This window comes from Xyrauchen texanus, chromosome 13 (assembly GCF_025860055.1).
Source record: "Xyrauchen texanus isolate HMW12.3.18 chromosome 13, RBS_HiC_50CHRs, whole genome shotgun sequence".
NCBI classification, from domain to species: domain Eukaryota; kingdom Metazoa; phylum Chordata; class Actinopteri; order Cypriniformes; family Catostomidae; genus Xyrauchen; species Xyrauchen texanus.
The window spans coordinates 47598136-47623120 of NC_068288.1; the positions used below are offsets into that span (position 1 = coordinate 47598136).

Here is a 24985-nt window from a genome sequence, read left to right on the forward strand (position 1 = left end):
AATTCATTATTAACTACTAATATCTCCTAAACTGTAATTAGATTACTGTACTAATTACTCTTTCTGAAAAGTAATTGCATTACATATTACTAATTACTTTCTAAACCTAAAATAAATTCTATTTAATACATTTAATAAATTATTTATGAACTGGCCAAAAAATTTAACCTAACCCTAAATTAGAAAACATATTTTAACATAAAAAGTTTAATTTAGATTTTAAATTCACTACTATTTTATATAGATTTGTTCTATAGTGTATGCAATTACATCAGAAGTAACTGTAATTAAATTACTGAAAAATTAAGATTAATCCTTTAACCTTTTAAAATGAAAAAGTAATTTGATTAGAGTAATGAATTACACCCAACACTGGTATTAATTAACCCTTTGGCTGTCAGAGTAATTTCCCCATTTTATAAAAAGCACACGTGTTTTAGTATTAAGTATTTAAGGAAGGTAAACCTTCTCACTGTGACACCGTTTACAATTCATAATGTTTGGGTCGCAGATTGAACTAAACGTAACAGGAAATAAAAATGACCTAAAGGATTGGATCACAACATTTTAGGACAAGGCCAGTCACGTGCTGCTCTTCTCGGCAGCGATTGGCTGTTGAGCCCAGAGAGGGCGTGTCGGCGGCGACGGCGTGGGTTCGCCTGTGTGACACAATTACAACAACTTTAATCTAGCGGAGGACTGAAGTTTCATATTGTTTTAATAAATTGAGCATTTTTAAGTGTGCACGGGCTGCAACTCGCGCATAAAAACTGAGCCACCGCATCACGCGTTTTATTATTAAAAAAAAAATGTAAGACGCGCCACTGGAGGGCTAACTCACTTCTTACGGGGCTTCACAAACCGAACCGCGTTTTTACTGGGAAAAGTTCCTTTATATTGTGGCTTTCGGACGCACGAAGATCGCCTTCACTCGATTCTAGGGTGCGATTCCATGAAATCGTGCGGAGTGTCGCTCGCTGCTGCTGCTGGTGATGAGGAGAAGAAAATGGCGGCGGGAAAAGCGAGTGAACGCGAGGAGGAGGACGCGCCGCGACTGAGCGCGCAGGAGAGCGACACTCTGGCCCGCATCGACAGGTCAGAATCGCCGCTGGACGCGGTCTGTGGATGAGTCGCTTTTGAATGTTTGTGTGTCGGTCAGTGAGTTGATCTCGAGCTCTGTGTTGTGTTTGTTTCGCAGCTCTCTGTTCGGAGATCAGCGGCTTCATGAAGATGGCGCCAGTATGAAGGCCCTGCTGATAAAGGTAAAGACGCGCGTTGCCGCACCGATACTTTACAACACGCTCACAAAATGTCTCCGAGTTATGACCGTTTCTCGTGCTTGACGCTGTCCGGTGATCTGCAAGTTTTGGGTGTGAGCTGCATTTGATGGACGCGACGCGGCCAACGCGCAGAAATAAACACCTTCATTTGCATATTGTGTGTTTGTTCGCATGTAACCGCTCTGTGTGAAGTTCTGAGCTGCTCCGTCAGTGCACGCGTCTGCTCACTTCAAATGACTTTAACAAACACAAGTTTGATGCTAATGTTCAACAGCACATCGTATTATAATGTGTATTATAATCAGTGCAGAAACCGCATTTCACTCGTTCACGCGACGCGTCTGTACGGAGATGTCGCGTTGCTGGATCATGACTGGAGTTGAATAGTTAGGTGACTAATGCATGTAATGTTTGATTTCATGAGCAGGAGTTTGAGACACCAGCTGCTCTTTTGCGTTCACATCAGTGAGCCCGGATCGATTTCGTTTGTTTGACGCAAACCGCACATATGATGTCATACAGGTGAACGCACATGTGTTCACTGAAGTGACCTGAGCGGACAGATATCATCATATTTGAGCACAGAGACACTGTTTTGTGTGCGGTGGTAATGGCTGCTTGGGTCGGCCCAAGATGGCGGGATGGGGAGGGGTGACAGCGCGTTATAATGCAGAAAGTGCCGCCTCACATGTACACACATGTACCACACATGCATGTCATATTTCAGCCCAGTCCGTTTGATTCAGAGCTCCAGAGAGTTTCGTGAAGTGTTCTGGGAAACGCTTCGTATGACAAGATCTTGTGTTGTGTATTCCAGCAGGCTGTAACGAACACCGACACTAGGTAGTGAACACACACACACATGCTCGCACTAGTTAGAGAACACGCGCTCGCACTAGTTAGTGAACACACACGCGCTCGCACTAGTTAGTGAACACACACGCGCTCGCACTAGTTAGTGAACACACACGTGCTCGCACTAGTTAGTGAACACACACGCGCTCGCACTAGTTAGTGAACACACACGCGCTCGCACTAGTTAGTGAACACACACGCGCTCGCACTAGGTAGTGAACATACACTAGGTAGTGAACACACTCGCACTAGGTAGTGAATACACACACACACACTAGTTAGTGAACACAGCTACGCACTAGGTAGTAAACACAGACACGCTCGCACTAGGTAGTGAACAACAGACACGCCGCACTAGGTAGTGAACACACAGACACGCTCACACTAGGTAGTGAACAAACAGACACGCTCGCACTAGGTAGTGAACACACAGACACGCTCGCACTAGGTAGTGAACACACAGACACGCTCGCACTAGGTAGTGAACACACAGACACGCTCGCACTAGGTAGTGAACACACACAAACTAGTTAGTGAACAGGCTCGCACTAGGTAGTAAACAGGCTTGCACTAGGTAGTAAACAGACACGCTCACACTAGGTAGTGAACACACTCCCACTAGTTAGTGAACGCACTCGCACTAGGTAGTGCACACACACTAGTTAGTGAACACGCTCGCACTAGTTAGTGAACACACTCGCACTAGGTAGTGAACAAAGACTGATACTCCCCTCTTCTTTGATTCTAAACATTGAAGTTTCAAAGAGAAATAAATCATACAGATGACTCCAATTTAAATGTTTTCTGCACACCTAGTCCCCAAATAAACAAGGGTTCCAGTAAAAAGACACTTATCTTTAACTGCTAAATAAGTTTCTTCACAATTAATCACTTTATTCATTAGAGACCCAGTCAGAAATCAACTTTACATTTATGGGCAATATTTGCCCTCTGTATTTGATTTTCAGGGGCATTTATTACCTTTTATGAGGGCATAATTTTTAAAACAAACCGTGTCTTATCTGTTTGTCAAAATGTAAATTATCAAATCAATAATGCAAATTCTTTACTCTGAGAATGTTCATGACTTACCCTAAACATTACACAAACATCAATATATCAGAGTTACAAATACAACAAACAGAAGAATTCATTGACGAGGCCATTTTTTGTTTTTAATGGCATATTTTCCCCTAAACTCTCCTTAATATTCAGCCCCAGTATTGGCCACTGCTGTTGGGAATCATTAGGAATTTTATGGTTCCAGTAAATCTTACAGTACTTTATTTGTAATTATTATTTAGAAATGAGAAATGCAGTTCTTATCGCATTACCCTCTGCTGTCAGATTTAAAACCGTTCTTGTAAAAGGTGTTTGCAGACTCTAGAGACTAATGCAATAATGGACCCTTATTCTATTTTAAATAAAGAAACATTAAATGTGATGGCATATTTCATTAATTCATTTATTTTATAAAATTCCACTTATTACAACAAAACTTGTTTAATTATTATCATAAGAACAATCAGTCAGTAACTGCTTGATTTGGAGACACGGATCATCATTAAGACGGGTTTGTAGCCTAATGTACTTCAGACTAGTGATGTCACGGTGCTCGATAGCAAAGCAAAACACAAAAACATGTTTCTAAACACTCTTTTATTAACAAAGTTAAAACAGCAGCAGCAGCAGAACTAAGAACAGAAATATGCCATTGAGCAACACTTTAATTTCAATATATTATTTTATAATTATAACAAAACTGAACAATGTGCTTAAAGTATTTGTGAACACTTTTTATTAATTATTAATTAATTTTATGAAGCAAGATTTGCTTCAACTTTTGAAACTTTTAATTTAAGTTTTTACCAAGTACTAAAAAACAAAACCTAAATAAACCAGCGTACAATATTAATAAAGAACAATTTACAAACTAATGTGCAAAGAAGTGCTCTTATTAATAAAGCTGCATATTGCCACTTTTCTTCATGATAAGAAATGCACAGTGACACATGTGTATTTATATATATATATATATATAGATATATATTAGATATTATGATTAAATAAGTTCTAATCGAGCTGCATTAAGCGTGTAGCGCTCGAGGGATGAGGGTCCCGTGACAGAGTCTCTCTCCCCTGAGATCGGGACGTTCACACGACTCATAGAAGAGTCTCACACAGAGACATGTTTCAGAGTTTATAGTTATTAACATGATCTGCGTCTGTATTATTGGAACTTTAATAAAGCTATAACACATTATGTTTGACTGCATTTAAGATGTTAGGGTTAGGATGTTTCCTTTAAAGAGCTCCGCCTCCACTTATTCCACAACGGTTCATGCTTCTGAATGTACTTTAATACTTCTCTGATACTTTGGGATCTACATCAAATAAACTGAAAGTTTGGAGAGCATCTGTGATCGGTGTAATTCTGAACTGCTGCGCTCACGTGTCACCGTTACAGTTTAATGTGATTTCATGTTACATGAGATCAAACGACTATTCAACAACGGACATTTTTCTCGTCAATTTTGTATTTGACAATGTCGATAATGTCGACTAAACATTTCAGCCCTAATGTGATAATATGCTTTTAAACTCGCCTGCTTTAGTTGCTTGAATAAATCCGGCTGTCTGTCTTTCAGGTGCTTTATTAAGTTTGATGTGTTTCCTCCATTCATCAGAAAATTGTGAAAGCGTTTACAAACAGGTTTTTGCTGATCTGTGATGTTTCGCCATAGGGGCCGGTCGCCGTAGGGGCCGGTCGCCGTAGGGGCCGGTCGCCGTGGGGTTAGGGTCGCTGTGGAGTTGTAGGGTCGGTTGCCGTGGGGTTAGGGTCGCTGTAGGGTCAGTTGGTGTTGGGTTAGGGTCGCCGTGGGGTTAGGGTCCCTGTAGAGTTGTAGTGTGGGTCGCCGTGGGGTTAGGGTCGCTATGGAGTTGTAGGGTCGGTCAGCGTGGGGTTAGGGTCTCTGTAGAGTTGTAGGGTCGGTCGCCGTGGGGTTAGGAGTCAGCTGTAGAGTTGTAGGGTCGAGTCGCCGTGGGGTTAGGGTCTCTGTAGAGTTGTAGGGTCGGTCGCCCGTGGGGTTAGGGTCAGCTGTAGAGTTGTAGGGTCGATCGCCGTGGGGTTAGGGTCTCTGTAGAGTTGTAGGGTCGGTCGCCCGTGGGGTTAGGGTCAGCTGTAGAGTTGTAGAGTGTAGGTCGAGTGGGGTTAGGGTCTCTGTAGAGTTGTAGGGTCGGGTCACCGTGGGTTCACTTACATTAATTCTTCTGTTAAAAGTTGTGTATTATTTGAGCTGAAAAGTTTTTTAAAAGCGACAATTTACATACGTTTTAGGGTTTGGCAACAAAGTTGTAAAATTGGATATAACTTTACACAGAAAAGTTTAGTATGTGATTTTTATAACATTAAAATCATGTTAACACATTGTTTACATGTTGTGTAAGAGTGGGCAATATGACAAATTATATAACAATAAGAATAATTTTATATTATGATAACGTTATATATCACAATATACTATAAATAAAAAAATCTATAAAGTTTGTTGTATAAATTAACCTGTTGAACGCCCCGCCCCCTTTTTGAGCACAAAGCATGATAATGACACACCTGTAGTTAAATGGTTGTATTTACGGGACCGTTTGGAGTTTGGACACAGTTGTAGCATCTTTTGGAAGAGACACTTTGGACTTTATTTCACAAGTTTCAGAATTAATATTTGTTATTTATTAAAGTTAAAGAAGCTGAAGTTTATAGTAATGGAAATATTTTGTGCTGAACATGTTTTAATAATCTAATAAAACAATAATAAAAGTGCCAAAACACCCCAGAAATACAATGTTCTCAAAGTCACGAGTCTAAAGAAGTTTCGTTTCTAATCTGAAGATGATTTAATAATAAATGAGTTCCTGCAGCTTTAATCTCTGTAAAATCTCTGGAAGTGTTCAGAGTCAAATTAAGCTCCGCCTCTCAAGACGACACTAAATCTGACGGCACTGCTCGACTGTTATGAATAAAACTACGCCACATTTTTAAAAACAGACTTTGGAGACAGGCTGGTTTTGTTTATGAGACTCTAATATATCAGATCATAAACAGTTTTACAACATGAATGCTGCTCAGATTGCAGTTTGATGACGAACGATGACGAAGGCGAGATCTCATGTAAACATGGAGACTATATCAATATTTCTCACATTTATCACTTTTATGGACCAAAAGTGCGATTGGATGTTTTTAATGAACGCTTGTCATGGACGATTGACCCAAGTGTGTTGAACTGGATTCATCTGGCGATCGTGTTTTCATAATAAAAGTCCCGTTTTGATATCGCGTGTTTTCATAATAAAAGTCCCGTTTTGATATTGCATGTTTTCATAATAAAAGTCCCGTTTTGATATCGCGTGTTTTCATAATAAAAGTCCCGTTTTGATATCGCATGTTTTCATAATAAAAGTCCCGTTTTGATATCTCGTGTTTTCATAATAAAAGTCCCGTTTTGATATTGCATGTTTTCATAATAAAAGTCCCGTTTTGATATCACGTGTTTTCATAATAAAAGTCCCGTTTTGATGTTGCATGTTTTCATAATAAAAGTCCCGTTTTGATGTTGCATGTTTTCATTTGTACTCCTGCACAAATATCTCAATCACTGTTTCTGGAGGATTACTATCGTGAAACAGAGATTGGATATCAATGTTGAACCCTTTGACCTTTGAAAAGATGCATCATTTGTTAACATTAATCACATTTATAGATGGTAAATTAAATTGTAAAAGCAGAGTGACGGCACTCTCCAATCTCGCTGCTGAACACTTCATGACTAAACTACACAATTACTGGAGTGAAATCCAAACATTTACCAGTGAGTTGCCAAATATATTCACTTTAGTCACATAGCGCGATATTTGCTTGCAAAGTGATTTCCTCTCATTGTAGTGCAGAGTTCAGCGGATTTAATCATCGAGATCGTTCAGATGAAGATTGAGATTAATCAGAAAAACTATATTTTTACTCACCCCTAGAATTTGCACCAAAATTGGTTTCACATCCACAAAGACACGGGAAGTGTTTTCTCACTTATTAAAAAAGTTAATGAGCATGTTTTATTCGCCATAAAAACAATCCATGATTATACGGTTAGCAGCAATTTATTATGTGAGATCATATCAACAGAACAGACCTACAACCTATTTGTGTGTCATGACCCGACAGTTGAGAAGCACTGAACGACACATGACGTTTATAACCCAATACTGGACCGCACCATCTGCTATTGAGGAGGCTTGTGTTGTATCAATAACCTTTAAAATATCTGAGACATTTAGAGAAGGACCATAAACATTTGAACGTGGTATTTATAACATCATACATGTACAGTCAGACACATCAATGCCTTTCTAGAACAATAAATCAATAAGCCGGGTTACTGATCAACCATAAACACTGATACGGATGCAGGATAATAAAAAGGACGCCCTGAAGAGTCAACTCAGAACAAAGACGCATAAATCCCCATTCTACAGTCACCGATAATACAGATAATGCAATACAGATTAAAGAAGAAATAGACCATTGTCCTCATTTACACCTGGCATTAAGATGTGTAAGATGTGGTCATTGGTAAATACAGGTTTAAACAGGGTCCCGAAACATTTTATTATCAGATCACTGAAACCACATATGAGGTAGTCAAAAACAAGAGAGCACAGCGCATTTGGGGTGCAATCCCAAAACTGTCCTGATGCGTCCCAGACAGCAGAAGCGTCACCCCCACACCTGTCAATCAACAGTTTAAACTGTGTCAGTTACAAGCAGCTTTAAAAGGAAACAACAACAACACACACACACGCACACACACACAAGAATTTCACTGATCTTCAGTGTGTCTGAGATGCAGAGACATATCTGAAGCTCATCAGGATATCCACAAGAATAACGGATAATTCTGCTCGAAATGTTGCGTTTTTGCATAGATTACATTTCAACTGCTTTTAGGAGACAGCGTGCCAGTTTTGTTCACGCTTTTTGCCTTTTATGACTTTGTGGTTTGTTATGCATTAACACAGAGTGATTGAGACCCTCTCCACAAAATCCAAAAACTAGAGGTCAAAGGAGACATCTGTGAACAGTGCTGTCTCGTGGAGGGATGTGCATGAATTATAGACTGAGTGATAATTCTGCACCAGAACACAACTTAAATATCACACATGAATTTCCCTGCCGTGATCTCATCAAATCTCTCACTGGAGTCCACTGGGGGGCGCTGTGGGTGTGTCGTCGAGGTGTTGGATGAGAGAAGAAGACATGATGGTGTCTGTTGAAAGCAGTGTGGCGATACTAGTAATATTTAGATTCTTGGAGTCATTCAAACCAGCTAATGAGGAACTGCTTTAATGCTTTTATGGTGGACAGAAATGCGAAGTGTTGCGAGAAACCTGAAGCTGATCAGACCAGTATATGTGTGTGACAGCATTTTATAAACACTTCAACTCAATTCTACACACTTCTGTCAAAATGCAAACGGTCTAAATGTAAAATATACTGCGTAGCCGATGATATAAATGAGATGTACATGAAACTGCAAAAATTATCAGTTATTGATGAAACTTTTACACAATTTTTATACAATATTCCCTCATAATTCACTAACAAATATAAAAGCAGTCTGAACATTTCGGAATAAAAGGAATTTTCTGGGTTCAGTAGAAGGTGAGCTCGACAGCGTTTGTCTCGATGTTGATTACCACAAAAATGTATTTTTCTTTTCTTTAAATCAGCACAAATGTGTGTTCCAGTGAGACGCTCACAATGCAAGTCAATGGGGTTTAATCTGTACACATTAAAACACTGTTTCAACAGTATAGACACAAGACTGGGGGGATATATGTCATGAGGGTTATTTAAACTACACATTGTCACCTTTAATAAAATCCTGTTTGATATTAGATATTATAAAACCCTGTCCATGTTTGCCTTCAGATATTCATCTATTCTCAAAGACTTTAAACATTAAGAGTCTAATGAAGTGTTCATTTCCCTCCATATTGTTTTAATTATATATAAATTCCTTTGCATTGTTTTGAGATGTCAAACTACTTCCGTTTATAATAATACTTGTCAACAACATCAGACTGAAATTTGGCATAAATATTATAATATGGCTGATTCACCTGTTGATACGCATTGTATTTAATATATAATTTACCATCTATAAATGTGATTAATGTTAACAAATGATGCATCTTTTCAAAGGTCAAAGAGTCCAACATCGATAGCAATCCTCCAGAAACGATAATTGATGATGTTGATGGTCGAGTTCAGTGTGTACTCATGACAGACTGTCACGTTCTCGCCGGCGGGTCGGTTGGCATTGGGTTGAACGCTACACGTAAACTTAATTGTATGTAAAATAAAATAACTTTTGCAGGGTCTGTTTGAAACGGTGGATCATATTTAAATTCACTGTGTCATCTGCAGTTTCTGTCATGTTTTGGTCTAAACCAATGTCAGTATCATTAGATCACTGTAGTACACTGCAGGTAACATTACATTCATTACATTCATTTACTCACAGTTGGTAGAAACTAGGACTGTGTTCAGAATATTGCTATGATGATACATGGTTGTGTTCTCCTTGCTGATGTGTGTCTGTATCGATATTATGAAGCACTTGGAAAGTTTGAGTGATCACGTCCGTCACGCAAGGAAGATGTCTGTCATTCACCTGAGCAGTAGAAAGACGAGAGACTCTTTCTGTTCTTCTACTAGCAAAACCAAAATATTTGGGCATTTTGACTTTTTGCCTGAACTCCGCAGTTGGACATCAGTCGTTACACGATGAACATCCATCTAGCAGTATAAATGCCAAGATTATATACGGGTGTATTAAAGTCTTTCTAGCGAGTCCGTTCACTGTCGGGCATCTCTGGAATGTTCTCGGGAGGTTATCTCCTCTCATGCCAGTGCAGCTCATTTATACCTGAATGGAGAAAGACCAAAATACTTTTTATTTATTTTTTAAGATGCACCTTTATTTTAACAATCTACTCATTTCCATCATGCTTCTGATATTCATCTCGCTTTATAAGCGCTAAATATGCTTTTCACGCGGGACACGGGTGTGCGCGGAGTGATTGAAGTTGGTCTCCGTTCCATCCGCGCATCAACAGCTGCGAGCTCCGGTAACAGGATAGCATAGAGCGGCTCACGTGCGCGAGTAAATCAAGGCTTCCCTCAATATGGTGGCGCATGCAACGCATTTAAATTCTACTTGAGAATTTTCCTTTTTAAGCACTTTGGATCAAACTTATAAAGAACCCTAAATATTCTGAATATCCTGCACCAGCATCAATTACAAATCAACTGACTATCATTTATCACAGTTAACTGTAACAGTTTCAATACATCTGTGGAAGATGTAGCCAATGAAATCTCTCCTGTCATGTTTTGGATTGCTTGACTGTTGTAGAGATGACTTCTGGTCAGCTGTAGTGTTTCCCTCATCCAAACGATTGATCACTTGTGTGTCATTGTATGACTTTGTGAATGTATATTTTAGTTTTCTGTAATAACTGAAGTTCGTTTTGTTGTGAGTGTCCCAGTGTGGATACTGGATTTGTACTTTTCAGTGAGCTCAATAAAATATTCAAATTATATTTTGGTTGCATTTTTGACAACGTAAATGATTGCGGAAAATAGGCACATAATATCGTAATTTCAATCGCAGGCCCCTGAATCGAATTGAAATCGTATCGTGGCAGACTTGCAGGTATCGGCAAACATCGGATCGCTGGCTGAGAGAATCGTGATGAAACTGGCGGTTTACACCCCTAGTTAACCGTTTGTTGTATTAGGTTGGTGTTGGTTGTCTTTAGAGCTGTGCGACTCCACAGTAAACTCTTGTCCTCACGACTCTCTGACTCGTCCTGACGCGCCGCTGCTCTGTGATTCGGTGAGATCAGGTGCACGTGGGTTATTGGGTCAGTCACAAGAAAGACATTGCGTCCCAAATGTCCTGTGGAGGATTTTCCCAGCAGAAACACGGGTTCAGTTAATGACTGACAAGTTGTGATCGGCCCGTGGAAACTGTGCTTGTGAAATAAAAACAGGATTTGTGTTTATCTGCGGTTGAAAATGATTGACAGTCCGTCTTGAAAACACACCATTGGTCAGATCCGAGTGTTTCAGTGTGTCATTAACCTTTAAAACCCAAACTCATGCTGCTTCACTGGACACAGACGTGTGTGTTTGTGACTGATGTCTCATGATAAACGACTCTAAGGCCCCATTTACACCTCGCATTAAAATGTGTTTTCGGTGATCAGATTGCACTTGACCACATTAAATGCCAAGTGTCATTACACCCAAGACGCATTGTTAACGGACCAAGATTGGGTCACTGAAATCAGAGTTAAAGGGAACCAGCTGCAAATGACCTCCGTGCTTTTGCTGTTCACAATATAAGTGGACTTAAAAGATGACCGAAGTTTATTTTTTGGTCCTTTTAGCATTTAGTCTCAAACCTTGTACCCAGCACAACTCCTTAAGAACCCCACGGCTGTAAAGATTATGGCATTTGGCTAGCAATAATTTATAAACCTATAATTGTGATTATGATGAAGGATTGTTATAGTATTTAAGGTGTATGTATGCTTAATACACATTCACCTTATTCATATTTAACTTGGAATCCTTTAATAAAATAGGGCTATATTATTTAAGGCTTGAAAATTTTATTATTATATAAAAGGGATAAAGTATTGTTTTAAATGTTAAAATATTTCCAGATACTTAAAATATGTCTATTTTTGGTCAACTTTAAATGTACAGTTATTTATGAAACCCAGACAGCCCAGCCAATTATATTATATTATATTACTATATTTCTGCCCTACGTTCTTCACTTTCACACATTTAGGCTCTCCGATAAACCCACAAGCCTTTATTTTGCATGAAGGAAAACATTTGAGGATCATTTGTTTTTTCATCTATCATCTCCACAGAAATGGAGCCACAGTCACCACCATTGTGTCCTTGAGCAAGACATTTAACTCCAGGTTGCTCCGGGGGGGATTGTCCCTGTAATAAGTGCTCTGTATAATACATTGGTAATCAGAAGGTTGCTGGTTTGATCCCCACAGTCACCACCATTGTGTCCTTGAGTAAGACACTTAACTCCAGGTTGCTCCGGGGGGATTGTCCCTGTAATAAGTGCTCTGTATAATACGTTGGTAATCAGAAGGTTGCTGGTTTGATCCCCACAGTCACCATCATTGTGTCCTTGAGTAAGGCACTTAACTCCAGGTTGCTCCGGGGGGATTGTCCCTGTAATAAGTGCTCTGTATAATACGTTGGTAATCAGAAGGTTGCTGGTTTGATCCCCACAGTCACCACCATTGTGTCCTTGAGTAAGACACTTAACTCCAGGTTGCTCCGGGGGGATTGTCCCTGTAATAAGTGCTCTGTATAATACATTGGTACTCAGAAGGTTGCTGGTTTGATCCCCACAGTCACCACCATTGTGTCCTTGATTAAGGCACTTAACTCCAGGTTGCTCCGGGGGGATTGTCCCTGTAATAAGTGCTCTGTATAATACATTGGTACTCAGAAGGTTGCTGGTTTGATCCCCACAGTCACCACCATTGTGTCCTTGAGTAAGGCACTTAACTCCAGGTTGCTCCGGAGGGATTGTCCCTGTAATAAGTGCTCTGTAAGTCGCTTTGGATAAAAGTGTCTGTCAAATGCATAAATGTAAATGCAAGTAAGTGTTAAGGGTCAATGTTTAAACAGATTTAGTATGAACTGTAAGATTAATGATTAATGTCTTTGAGGTTCATCCTGGATTAATTGCAGAAGTTCACATAGATGCAATTGTCCTTGTTAATTGGCTGATGAAGGCTTTTGTTGGCAATTGTTAGTCTATGCATTCCATTTCAAGAGTGTTGTCCATCAATAGACAGAGGTGATGCAGGCAGAGATCAGGGATGTGAAACACAGTTCAACCTGGCTGGTAATTTTGGTGAGGTTCGGTGTGGTCCATCCTAAATCCAAGGTTCAGACAATGGCATATGAAGTATCTCATGTCATATGGTTGGAGTTGGCATCAGTTCATCCTCTGAAGTCCATCATAATAGACCGAAGTGATGTTTGGCACCGGCTGCATTTAGTCATCATCATTTTGAGACACGTAGCAGGAATGGAGCTGGATCTGACCGGTTCTGGTGACCTCAGGATAGGAGTCACAAAGTTGAGACAGTGCAACAAATTAAATAATATAAGCATAGATGCCATTCAATTTATTGCAGAGTTATAAATCATGATCAATGTTTCTGGCTAGGGATGGGCGATATGGCCTAAAAAATTTATCACGATAATTTCAGGGATTTATTGCGATAACGATACAAATGGCGATAAATTATTTTCTTCTGTAAAATATCAGATTGTGTTATGTTTAAGTTGTGTTCCAGTGACTGTGCTGAAAAACATCACACAACAACAATTACACAATAATAATCAATTACAAGTTTAAAATGTAAACACAGATTCTTTATTTATACTCTCATGGTGGAAAAATAGTGCAAAGCAAACAGCAAAAGTAACAATCACCAACCATGTCTTCAGTTGTGTTTCAAAATTACAACAGAGTACAACTGCAAATAAATCCTGATAAAGAAGTTCAGAGTGAAACACACTCTTAGAATGTAAATATAATTTCTTACCCCTAGGTCCACTTGTAGTTTTCGCCTCCGTTGCCTCGCGTATCTTCAGACATTCGTCATACTCTGGTTTGTGTTTGTGTTTCAGATGGTGGAACAAATTGGACGTGTTTCCAAACTTTGTAACCACCGTTTTTCTGCAAACTTTGCATATTACGGTAGTTTGCTCCTCATCTGATTTTCTGTAACCAAACCAGTTCCAAATTGTGGAGGTAGCTCCTCGCTTAACAACAAGCTCCTCCTCAGCCTCACGTCCGCCTTCCGCCATGCTTGTTTTCACTCCGCACAGAGAATGTCCGCACGTGAACAGTGAATCGCGTGCGCGCGCGTGCGTGCACAAAATTACGTCATCAACTAGACTTATCGTTATTATCGTGAGGAGACACATTTTTATCGTGAGGAGAATTTTCAACGATATATCGCAAACGATAAGATATCGCCCATCCCTGTTTCTGGCAGACTAAACTAAAGCAGCCTAATTGTGGGTTGGAGGATAAATTAGGTGTATGTCTGGATAAATAGAGTCGTTAGTCTAGACTTAAACTGAGAGTGTGTCTGCATCTCGAACAGTGTTTGGGAGACTATTCCATAGTTTAGGAGCCAAATATGAAAAGGATCTACCTCCTTTTGTGGATTTTGATATTCTAGGAACTATTAACAGGGCAGAATTGTGTGATCTTAATGAACGTGATGGAATATAGCGTGACAGAAGATCACTTAAGTACTGCGGAGACCATTCAAAGCTCTGTATGTAGTTAACAGAATATTAAATTAATACGGAATTTAACAGGTAACAATGTAACGATGATAAAATGGGGCTAATATGATCATATTTCTTGGTTCTTGTCAGCACTCTGGCTGCTGCATTTTGAACCAATTGAAGTTTATTTATTGATCTTGCTGGACATCCTCCCAGTAATGCATTACAATAATCTAGTCTTGAGGTCATGAACGCATGAATTAGTTTTTCGGCATCAGCAACAGAGCATGTGCTGTAATTTAGCAATATTTCTGAGGTGGAAGAATGCTGTGCTACAAACATCTGTAATTTGATTTTCAAAAGGACAGATTGGTATCAAATATAACACCTAAGTTCTTCACTGTTGAAGATGATGTAACAGAATATCCATCTAGAGTCAAATTATATTTTAGTGGCTTATTTTTAGAGTGTTTTGGTCCAATAATTAGAACCTTTGTTTTGTCAGAATTGAGTAGAAGGAAATTTCTGGCCATCCAATCTTTTATTTATTTGATACACTCTGCTAATTTTGAGAATTGTGAAATCTCATCAGGTTTTGAAGAAATATAAAGTTGTGTATCGTCAGCATAGCAGTGGAAACTTATTCCACGATTCCTGATAATATCTCCCAGGGGAAGCATATACATGGAGAAAAGCAGAAGCCTTAAAACTGATCCTTGTGGCACTCCATATTTTACTTTTGTTTGGTTTGACAATTCCTCATTTATGCATACAAAGTGGAAGCGGTCTGCTAAATATGACCTAAACCATGCTAATGCAACTCCACAAATGCAACATAATTCTCCAGCCTATTCAAGAGAATGTCGTGATCTATCGTCTCGAAAGCAGCACTAAGATCTAAAAGCACTAGAAGAGAAATGCAGCCGCGATCAGATGATAAGAGCAAGTCATGTGTAACTGATAAGTGCAGTCTCTGTACTGTGATGAGTTCTAAATCCTGACTGAAGTTCTTCATATATACTATTTCTCTGTAGAAATGAACATATTTGGGAGGATACTACCTTTTCTAGTATTTTCGACATAAACGAGAGATTTGAAATCGGTCTATAATTAGCAAGTTCTCCAGGATCAAGTTGTGGCTTCTTAATAAGCGGTTTGATAACTGCTATTTTAAAGTTTCTTGGGACCTGTCCTAAGCATAGCGAGGAGTTAATGATATTAAGAAGAGGTTCTGAGATTACAGGAGATACCTCTTTTAAGAGCTTAGTTGGTATAGGATCTAACAAACATGTTGTTGCTTTTGATGTTTCGATAAGTTTTGTTCTTCATGACCTATGATAGAGAAGGATTGAAGATGCATGTGAGGAAAATTATGAGACACTTTTCTGAGGTGCTGTGACAGATGATTGCATAATTCCAATTTTATCTGTAAAGAAATTCATGAAGTCATTACTCTTGTGCTGCGACGTAATATCCGGTTCTGTTGAGGTTTTATTCAGTACTGTGGATAAATTGGTTGGGAATAAACATCTAGGATCATTGTGGTTATTTTCTATGAGTTTACTGAAATATGCTGATCTGGCAGCTTTTAGTGCGTGTCTGTATCTACAACATCAAGGGTGTTAGAGAAGACTGCATTTATATTTTCTGTTATTTCATCAAGTTCTTCTGGGCTTTGGGGTTTATTGAGTATGAGATAGATCTGGAAGAGTATTAGTGAAGCTATCTTTAGTGGTCGAAAGAATAGTTCTACCTGAACGATAGCGTGGTGTAGATTGAGTAACATTAGCTGATTGCAGCATACAAGAGACGAGGTAATGATCCGAGATGTCATCGCTCTGTTGCAGAATTTCTACATTATCAACATCAACTCCATATGACAGAATGAAATCTAGCGTATGATTATGGCGATGAGTTGGTCCTGTTACATTTTGTCTGACTCCAAGAGAGTTGAGAATATCAATAAATGCTAATCCCAATGTATCATTTTCATTATCTATGTGAATGTTGAAGTCACCAACAATTAAGGCTCTATCTACAGTAACTACAAGCTCTGATAGAAAGTTTGAAAATTCACCAAGTAAATCAGAATAAGGCCTGAGTGATCTATACAATCGTAGCAAGGATAAAAGACAACATCGGTTTTTTTATTTGTATCTGACAGTGTCACATTAAGCATTATTAGTTCAAAAGATTTACATTTATATCCTGTCCTCTGAGTATCACCAAAAACTTCACTGTAAATTGTAGCAACACCTCCTCCTCGACCCTTCAGACGAGGCTCGTGTTTATAACAATAACCTGGGGGAGTAGATTCATTTAAACTAATATATTCATCCGGTTTAAGCAGGTTTCAGTCAAACAGAGTGCATCCAATCTATGATCTGTAATCATTTCATTAACAATTAGTGTTTTGGTAGAAAGAGATCTAATGTTTAGGAGCCCTATTTTTATATGATGTTTCTTTAATTTGTGTGTTTTCAAGTTTGACCGTAATCATATTTTTTCTAAATTATATAGTGAGGGGTTTGTGTTTGGTAGTTTGGGGAACAGACACAGTCTCTGAGATATCTAGGTGATACAATCTCTATTGGCACCTTTCCGCTGCGCGTTACGGTTCAACTCGCCTCAACTCTACTCGCTTTACTTTTCTGAGCTTGCTTTTCCACTGCAGTTCAGATTATAGTCAGTTATAGATTATAGTCTATAGTTCGGATTATAGACTTATCGTCATAGTTATGCCGCCTCTACTGCCGTGACATCATCTTAAACGTGACACAAACTGACCAAAACAATAACACATCCGTTAGCTGTTAGCTGCTAGCTCATTGTGCTGCATAAAGCAGTTGTTGATGGTGATTTTACACAAGTGTAACAGTTAAATTTGCCTGGATGTTTTAGAAGCTTTCAGTAGCTGCTCAACTAAATAAAGTGAAGCTTTCAAGCAGAGTATAGAGTTAACGTAACAAAATGTACCATCCTCCTTTTCTTTTTACAATTCGAAAGTCACATGAACAAATTATGCTGCTATTGCTAACTTTAGAACTAGCGTGTTGATGTACCGTGTTGGAAATCCAGTGAAGCTGGTGGTGACTTTTATCTCTGTCCAATCAGTGATCTGCAGGGTTTTGATGTCACATTTAGTATCGGCTCGCTTAGAACCGCGACTGAGGTGGTACTAAAAAAATAAACTCAGGTACCAGGTACTATCCACAGTGGAAAACCCCAAAAAAGCGAGTTGAGTCTAGTTGTACTGTTCAGTGGAAAAGCCCCATATGAGATATCTAGGTGATACAGTCTCTGTGTTGTAGTTTATGTGACCTGTGTGACGTCTCAAGGCAGCTAGCAGACGTTCGGATTAACCAGTTTGTCTGCTTCCTGACCTGGGCCCCAGTTAGTCAAATACTATCATTATTAAGACTATGAGCCAAATTACCAGAGAGGAGAGCGGCACCTTCCCTGGAAGGATGGAGTCCGTCTCTCTTTAGAAGGTCAGGTCTTCCCCAAAAACTCTTCCAATGGTCTATAAATACTATACTATTCTGCAGACACCACTCAGACATCCAGCCATTCAGTGACACTAATCTACTATAAACCTCGTCACCACGATGAGCAGGGAGAGGACCAGAGCATATTACAGTGTCTGACATCGTTTTTGCAAGTTCTCACATTATCTTTAGTGATCTCCGACTGGCGAAGCCGGACATCGTTAGTGCCGACACGAATAAAAATTTTAGAAAATCTACGTTTAGCATTAGCCAGTACTTTCAATATGATTCTCAGTGGGTGCATCACTGAATGGGGAGAATCGATTGGAAACCCTAACAGCACCAGGAGAGTGTCGCTTTGCTGAGCGATTTATGAACTGGATTCTGTCTCGTCTATGGCTGCAACTAACGATTATTTTGATAATCGATTAATCTAATGATTATTGTGTGGCGTAGTGGCTAAAGCACAGGGCTGTTAATCAGATGGTCGCTGGTTCAAACCCCACGGCCACCACCATTGTGTCCTTGAGTAAGACACTTAACTCCAGGTTGCTCCGGGGGGATTGTCCCTGTAATAAGTGCTCTGTATAATACATTGGTAATCAGAAGGTTGCTGGTTTGATCCCCACAGTCACCACCATTGTGTCCTTGAGTAAGACACTTAACTCCAGGTTGCTCCGGGGGGATTGTCCCTGTAATAAGTGCTCTGTATAATACATTGGTAATCAGAAGGTTGCTGGTTTGATCCCCACAGTCACCACCATTGTGTCCTTGAGTAAGACACTTAACTCCAGGTTGCTCCGGGGGGATTGTCCCTGTAATAAGTGCACTGTAAGACACTTTGGATAAAAGCTTCTGCCAAATGCATAAATGTAAATTATTAGAACCATTATTTGCTGATTATTAACCGATTATTCAGCTTGTTGCTTTTTCGACGTGCTTACTAACAATAAAGAGGACGCCGTGCGTGCGTGCGGTGCATGCGTACATGTGTGAGTGGTGTGTGTGTGATATGCAGTGTGAGGTGTGTGAGTGGTGTGTGTGTGTGTGTGTGCGTGCGGGGAGATGTGGGTGGGTGTGTGTGTTTGATGATGATGATGATGATGATGATGATGAGAGTATTCATGTGCTGGTTGTGTGTCTCAGGCCGTGCGCTGCTATGAATCTGTCATCCAGAAATCTGAAGGGAAAGTGGATCCGGAGTTCTTCTGTCAGCTCGGCCATTTCAAACTCTTACTAGAGGAATATTCTAAAGGTGAGATTAACACGTCACATCCTCCAGACTGATTAACATGAGTTTAAATCCTGTCAGGAGCTTCATGTGACTGTGTGTGTGTGTGTGTGTGTGTGTGTGTGTGTGTTACAGCATTATCGGCGTACCAGCGGTACTACAGTTTACAATCAGACTACTGGAAGGTGAGCAGATGACATCACTGAACCACAATCACAGTAACTATGGAAATGCTAAAACGGAGGAAAAACACCTTCATAGTGTTCTGATTGTCCAGACAATTGTGGATTTTAAAATAATGTCACTGTTTTCTCTGAATCTGATCAGAGTCGAGTGAAACCCGTCTATCACAGGACGGATCGGATTTCACTCAGAACTCAAGTTTGACCAAATGTGTAGTTACTGCATTTTGCCTTTGCATGACAGCATTGTTTACGCTTGTCAATTAGGATTTGTTTGTTCTTTATCACTGTCATCTTGAGCGTGTGTGTGTGTGTGTCTCTCTGTTGGTGTAGATTAATTAAATTGTGTGTTTGATAATGTTTGGGATGTACATGTTTAATGTTCGTGATGAAGGCAGGGCTACAGGTAATAAAGAGTTTGTGTGTAATTAGAAGATATACTAGAGCATCATTGGATGGTAAGAATTAGGGATGCTCTGATACTGAAGCTTTTAGATGGGTCGTGTTTTGGTACGATGAGTCTGATCCAAATCCGATACTGTGAGATAATCATGTTCGTTACTGTCAAGCTGATAAAATGACATCTTGAATCATAAAAACACAGTTAAAGTAGTTCATATGACTCGTGCATTTTATTCAAAGACACTTGAAGTCGTGCAATAACTCTGTGAATCACAAAAGACTGTTTAATAAGTAAATCTATAGTATGTGCAGCTCCAGCGCGTCAGTGAATGCCGCTGCTCTGTGTACACACACTCGCGGCTATTTATACCCTTCACAGCGGTGCGCCATATGTGAACGCTACTCACGAACAACATCAGATGTAGACGCTCAATCGTTCGGTTCACTTATAACATGCATTTAGAACGGCACCGGAGGAGCATTTTACTACAATTAGAATAAGTGAATTAAACTAATGTGAACCACAAACAGACACATACAGGACGTCCTGGACACTTCAGGATGTCAAAATAAAAGCGTGAGAGGGTAAAAAGTGCTTGATTGAGATATATTACCATTATAATATATTATGTGTTTACAAATGATAATATTTAAGTTGAATTGGTCCTAAAAGAATAACTGAAGTGGAAAGATGTCTTACAACCAAATTGAACAAAAGATCTGAATCATTTAAATCCAGATACAAGCAGAAGAAACAAAGAAAACTGGTTTCTTTATACTGAAGACTTGTACTGGAATTACTGTTCATATTGCTGCTACATTATATAGAGTTTCTTAATAATCTATACATTGATATTGAATGTCTCGTTACAGGTTTGTGTTTCTTTGCATATTAAAGAGTAATCACAATTATTTCCACACAATAAATGTAAAGATATTATAAACCGATTATGTAAAAACAAGCACCCAAGGTCTGTGGCTCAGTGGTAGAGCGAACTCCGTGTCCTGTAACACATAATCAGATGGATGTTATCGAGTGTTTCAATAATAGTGTGTACTTTCACACCAGTACACACATCAGGGTGTATTCTGTAAGTGCGGTTCATGTTCTGTGTGTGTAATCCTTCCATGTGGTTTTCACATGAGCTGGCGATGGTTTCAGGTGGTTTTTCACTTTCAGTGATGTCACTGATTATGGATGTCACATGATTTGAACTGTGTTGAATGTAATGTTGATTCTGTCCCTCTAGAACGCTGCCTTTCTGTACGGCCTCGGGATGGTTTACTTCCATTATAATGCATTTCAATGGTGAGTCGTTTCAGATGCCCCTCATATTGAGTGAAATATGTGGATGTAAAAATGACATGGCGCCAATGTGATGAAGTAACAAGCTCATGTTCACATGCTGTGGGCGTATGGTTTCCATGGTGATATTCGGGCCCCAATGCATGCCCCAATGTGGGCTGATTCTGAGAGATTGCATTTAAGCTGTCTGCAGGTTTATCTGCGATCAGCACGTCTTTAGTTTGAGTTGAGCGATTGCTGCTGTAGCGTGTTGAAATGCCTGTAATGTCCCACAGAAGTGTGTGTTTAAATGTTTGTTTGTTTACTCTCAGGGCGATCAAGGCGTTTCAGGAGGTGTTGTACATCGAGCCCGGCTTCTCTCGAGCGAAAGAGATTCACCTGCGACTCGGACTGATGTTTAAAGTCAACACAGACTACGAGTCCAGCTTAAAGGTGACACATGTTGGTCTTTACAGTGTTGTGACATCAGCGCCTCATTACACGTTTACTGTATTACATTGGTATTAATTGTGCTGTGACTCGCTGTTCTTCTGTATTTTGCTCCTTATATCAGATGTGATGGTTAACTGCTCTCTGTTGGGTGGTTGTAATTGTAATTTAGCTGAAGTTTATTTGCAGGGTTGTCTGTGGATTTAAAGTAATTCTGGGTTTAATTTTGAAGCAGCTCGACCATCTTTACTTTCAGCACAACACAGAAATCACTGATGTCCATGTTTGTGTTCTGCCTCTATAATCGCACGATTTCAGCTGTTTGTTCATTTTAATGAAGGTGGTGGTGTAGTGGGCTAAAGTACTGAACTGGTAATCAGAAGGTTGCTGGTTTGATCCCCACAGTCACCACCATTGTGTCCTTGAGTAAGACACTTAACTCCAGGTTGCTCCGGGGGGATTGTCCCTGTAATAAGTGCTCTGTATAATACATTGGTACTCAGAAGGTTGCTGGTTTGATCCCCACAGTCACCACCATTGTGTCCTTGAGTAAGACACTTAACTCCAGGTTGCTCCGGGGGGATTGTCTCTGTAATAAGTGCTCTGTAAGTCACTTTGGATAAAAACATCTGACAAATGCATAAATGTAAATGTAATTAAATTAAAACCAATTATGAACTTCCACTTTCCAAACATTGCTCTGTCTTAAGCAACATTGGCCCAACAAATGGCAAGAGTTTGGGTTGGGACTATCTGTTTGACCAGTCAATGGCAGACTGGTTATGTTCAGAAAATGGTTCATTATTTGTGCATTAAATACTTATATATATATATATATATATCAAGATAACATGTGATGGTGATTTATTTGTGTGTCTGCAGCATTTTCAGCTAGCGCTCATCGACTCCAACCAATGCACTTTGTCCAAAGCTGAGAGTGAGTACAACACACACAGGCATGCATGCATACAGTGCTGTGAAAAAGTATTTGCCCCTTCCTGATTTCTTCTATTTTTGTGTTTTTTCATACTAAATTATTTTAGATCTTCAAACAAGATAACATAAACCAAAGGCAACCGGAGTAAACAAAAATACAGTTTTCAAATATATAGATTTATTGAAGCATAAAAGTTATCCAACTTATGGGTATCACCCATGTGAAAAAGTAACTACCCCCTTAAACTTAATAGCTTGTTGTGCCACCTTTAACAGCAACAGCTAGATCTAACACTTCTGATAACTGGAGATCCTTCACAACGCTGTGGGGGATTCTGGCACACTCTTTACAGAACTGCTTTAGTTCAGACACATTAGAGGGTTTTCCTGCATTAACTACCCGTTTAAGGTCCTGCCACAGCATCTCAATCAGGTTCAAGTCAGGACTTTGACTAGGCCACTCCAAAACTTACATTTAGCTTCTTTTGAGTCATTCAGAAGTGGACTTACTCCTATACTTTGGATCATTGTGTTGCTGTATAATCCAGTTGTGCTTGAGCTTCAACTCACAGACTGATGACCGGACGTTCTCCTTTAGGGTTTTCTGGTAGAGAGCAGAATTCAAGTTTCAATTTTTGAAACAATTTAGTCTGAGATAAACACACAAGCAGAAGAAATCATGATGGGGCAAATGCACTGTACTGATACTCACGACTTTATAGAGTCTAATGTGCACTTGCTGATGTTTACTGTCAGGGATGAATGTTATTAGTCACGTTTATTAAGTCAAGCATCGCTATTTCGCTCATATTAGTTTTAGTGATTTGAACAAACCTTGAACACCAAGTCGAATCGTGTGTTCTTGCTTTACTAAGCGGATTATGATTAATTCCATTAGGGCTGAAATGATTAGTTGACGATATCGACAATTGTCGACATAAATTTTCGCACATCTTTATATTTAATTGTAAATATATTTAATGTGTTACATCTTTAATGCAGTTATATTTAATGCGATACATCTTTAATGCGGTTATATTTAATGCGTTACATCTTTAATGCAGTTATATTTAATGCGATACATCTTTAATGCGGTTATATTTAATGCGTTACATCTTTAATGCGGTTATATTTAATGTTACATCTTTAATGCAGTTATATTTAATGCGTTACATCTTTAATGTAATTATATTTAATGCGTTACATCTTTAATGCGGTTATATTTAATGTTACATCTTTAATGCGGTTATATTTATTGTGCTACATATTTAATGCGGTTATATTTAATGCACTTATATTTAATGCGGTTATATTTAATGCACTTATATTTAATGCAGTTATATTTAATGCGTTACATCTTTAATGCGGTTATATTTAATGCGTTACAGCTTTAATGTGTTACAGCTTAAACGCGGTTATGTTTAATGCAGTTATATTTTTTTAATTATTTTTTATTTGTGCTTTAGCAGATACAGGCTTTATCAGTTCGAGGCCCGAAAGCCTATCGTGATCTGCAGCTACTCAGGACTAAGAATGTGGGATAAGTGACATTAAGCATCAAGAAATTACAGTTTTATTTTTGCTAAGATGTTTGTTTAGTCTCTTCTTGAAGGCCTGAACATTCTTTGAGGTGATTTCACCTACTACAGTAGAGGGGAGGCAGTTCCAAGTTGTTACAGCCGAATGAAGAAAGCTCCTTCCCAAGCATTTGGTGTTAGACTTGGGGAGTTTTAGGGCGTGACTTGGTGCGTGCTCTTCGAGTGGTTCGACAAGCGAGATCTGGTGGGGGTAGCAAAGCTTTGAGATCCTCTGGACAGTTCTCAGTGTGCATTTTGAAAAGCACAGTTGTTGCTGCAACAGTTCTACGATGGCTGAGCTGACTGATTGCATATTTCCTTAGGGCAGTGTCCTCATCCTCCCCAATGATTTTCAGTGCCTTTTTCTGGATGTTGTCAAGCTGCCCAAGGGTGGTCTGTGATGCGTTCATCCAGGCAAGGCTGACTTGTGCCTTGTAGACATTGGCCCTACCTTTGACATCAAGCTTGTTGGCCAACCTGCGCAGAGCTCCAAGACACTGTCCAGCACGCTTGCCGATGTTTGACAGGTGATTAGTCCATAGCAACTTCTTATCGATACATAGTCCCAGAATATTCAACTGCTCAATTCTGATTGCCCCAAAGAACAGGTCCGGGCGGGATGGAGGCCTCTTTCTCGACAGAACCAAAGCCTTGCATTTGCTGGGTTCGAACGTGACCTTCCAAGTATCTGCCCACCTGCGAATATTCTCCATATCTTTATTTAGGGATGCAGCCACATTGGGACCATTAAGTGTCGTTACTGGGCCATAAATGGTGGAATCATCCGCGTATAGAAAAATGCTATTGTTGCACTGTTCTACAACATCGTCAATGAAGATGGAGAATAATAGCGGGCCGAGAATGGATCCCTGGGGCAC

General features: G+C 39.5%; 1 protein-coding gene and 1 long non-coding RNA gene across 4 annotated transcripts in view; both read left to right on the forward strand.

The window, feature by feature from the left end:
• The first annotated feature begins 640 nt into the window (after positions 1 to 640).
• Positions 641 to 24985, forward strand: part of LOC127653577 (lysine-specific demethylase 6A-like) — a 58358-nt gene continuing 34013 nt past the window's right edge. For 2 of the 3 annotated variants that reach the window (XM_052140293.1, XM_052140294.1), the window contains exons 1-7: positions 641 to 1095; positions 1199 to 1262; positions 19191 to 19299; positions 19411 to 19460; positions 21110 to 21168; positions 21477 to 21597; positions 22477 to 22531. In XM_052140293.1, coding sequence (XP_051996253.1) covers positions 953 to 1095; positions 1199 to 1262; positions 19191 to 19299; positions 19411 to 19460; positions 21110 to 21168; positions 21477 to 21597; positions 22477 to 22531 — 601 coding nt within the window. In that variant the 5' untranslated portion in view covers positions 641 to 952. Of the gene's footprint in view, positions 1096 to 1198; positions 1263 to 19190; positions 19300 to 19410; positions 19461 to 21109; positions 21169 to 21476; positions 21598 to 22476; positions 22532 to 24985 lie in introns of those variants that run through there. The other variant, XM_052140295.1, reaches the window with a different exon arrangement.
• Positions 12258 to 19086, forward strand: LOC127653580 (uncharacterized). The gene is made up of 3 exons (XR_007971830.1): positions 12258 to 12321; positions 12691 to 12813; positions 18593 to 19086. It is a non-coding gene; the product is annotated as an uncharacterized LOC127653580 (long non-coding RNA).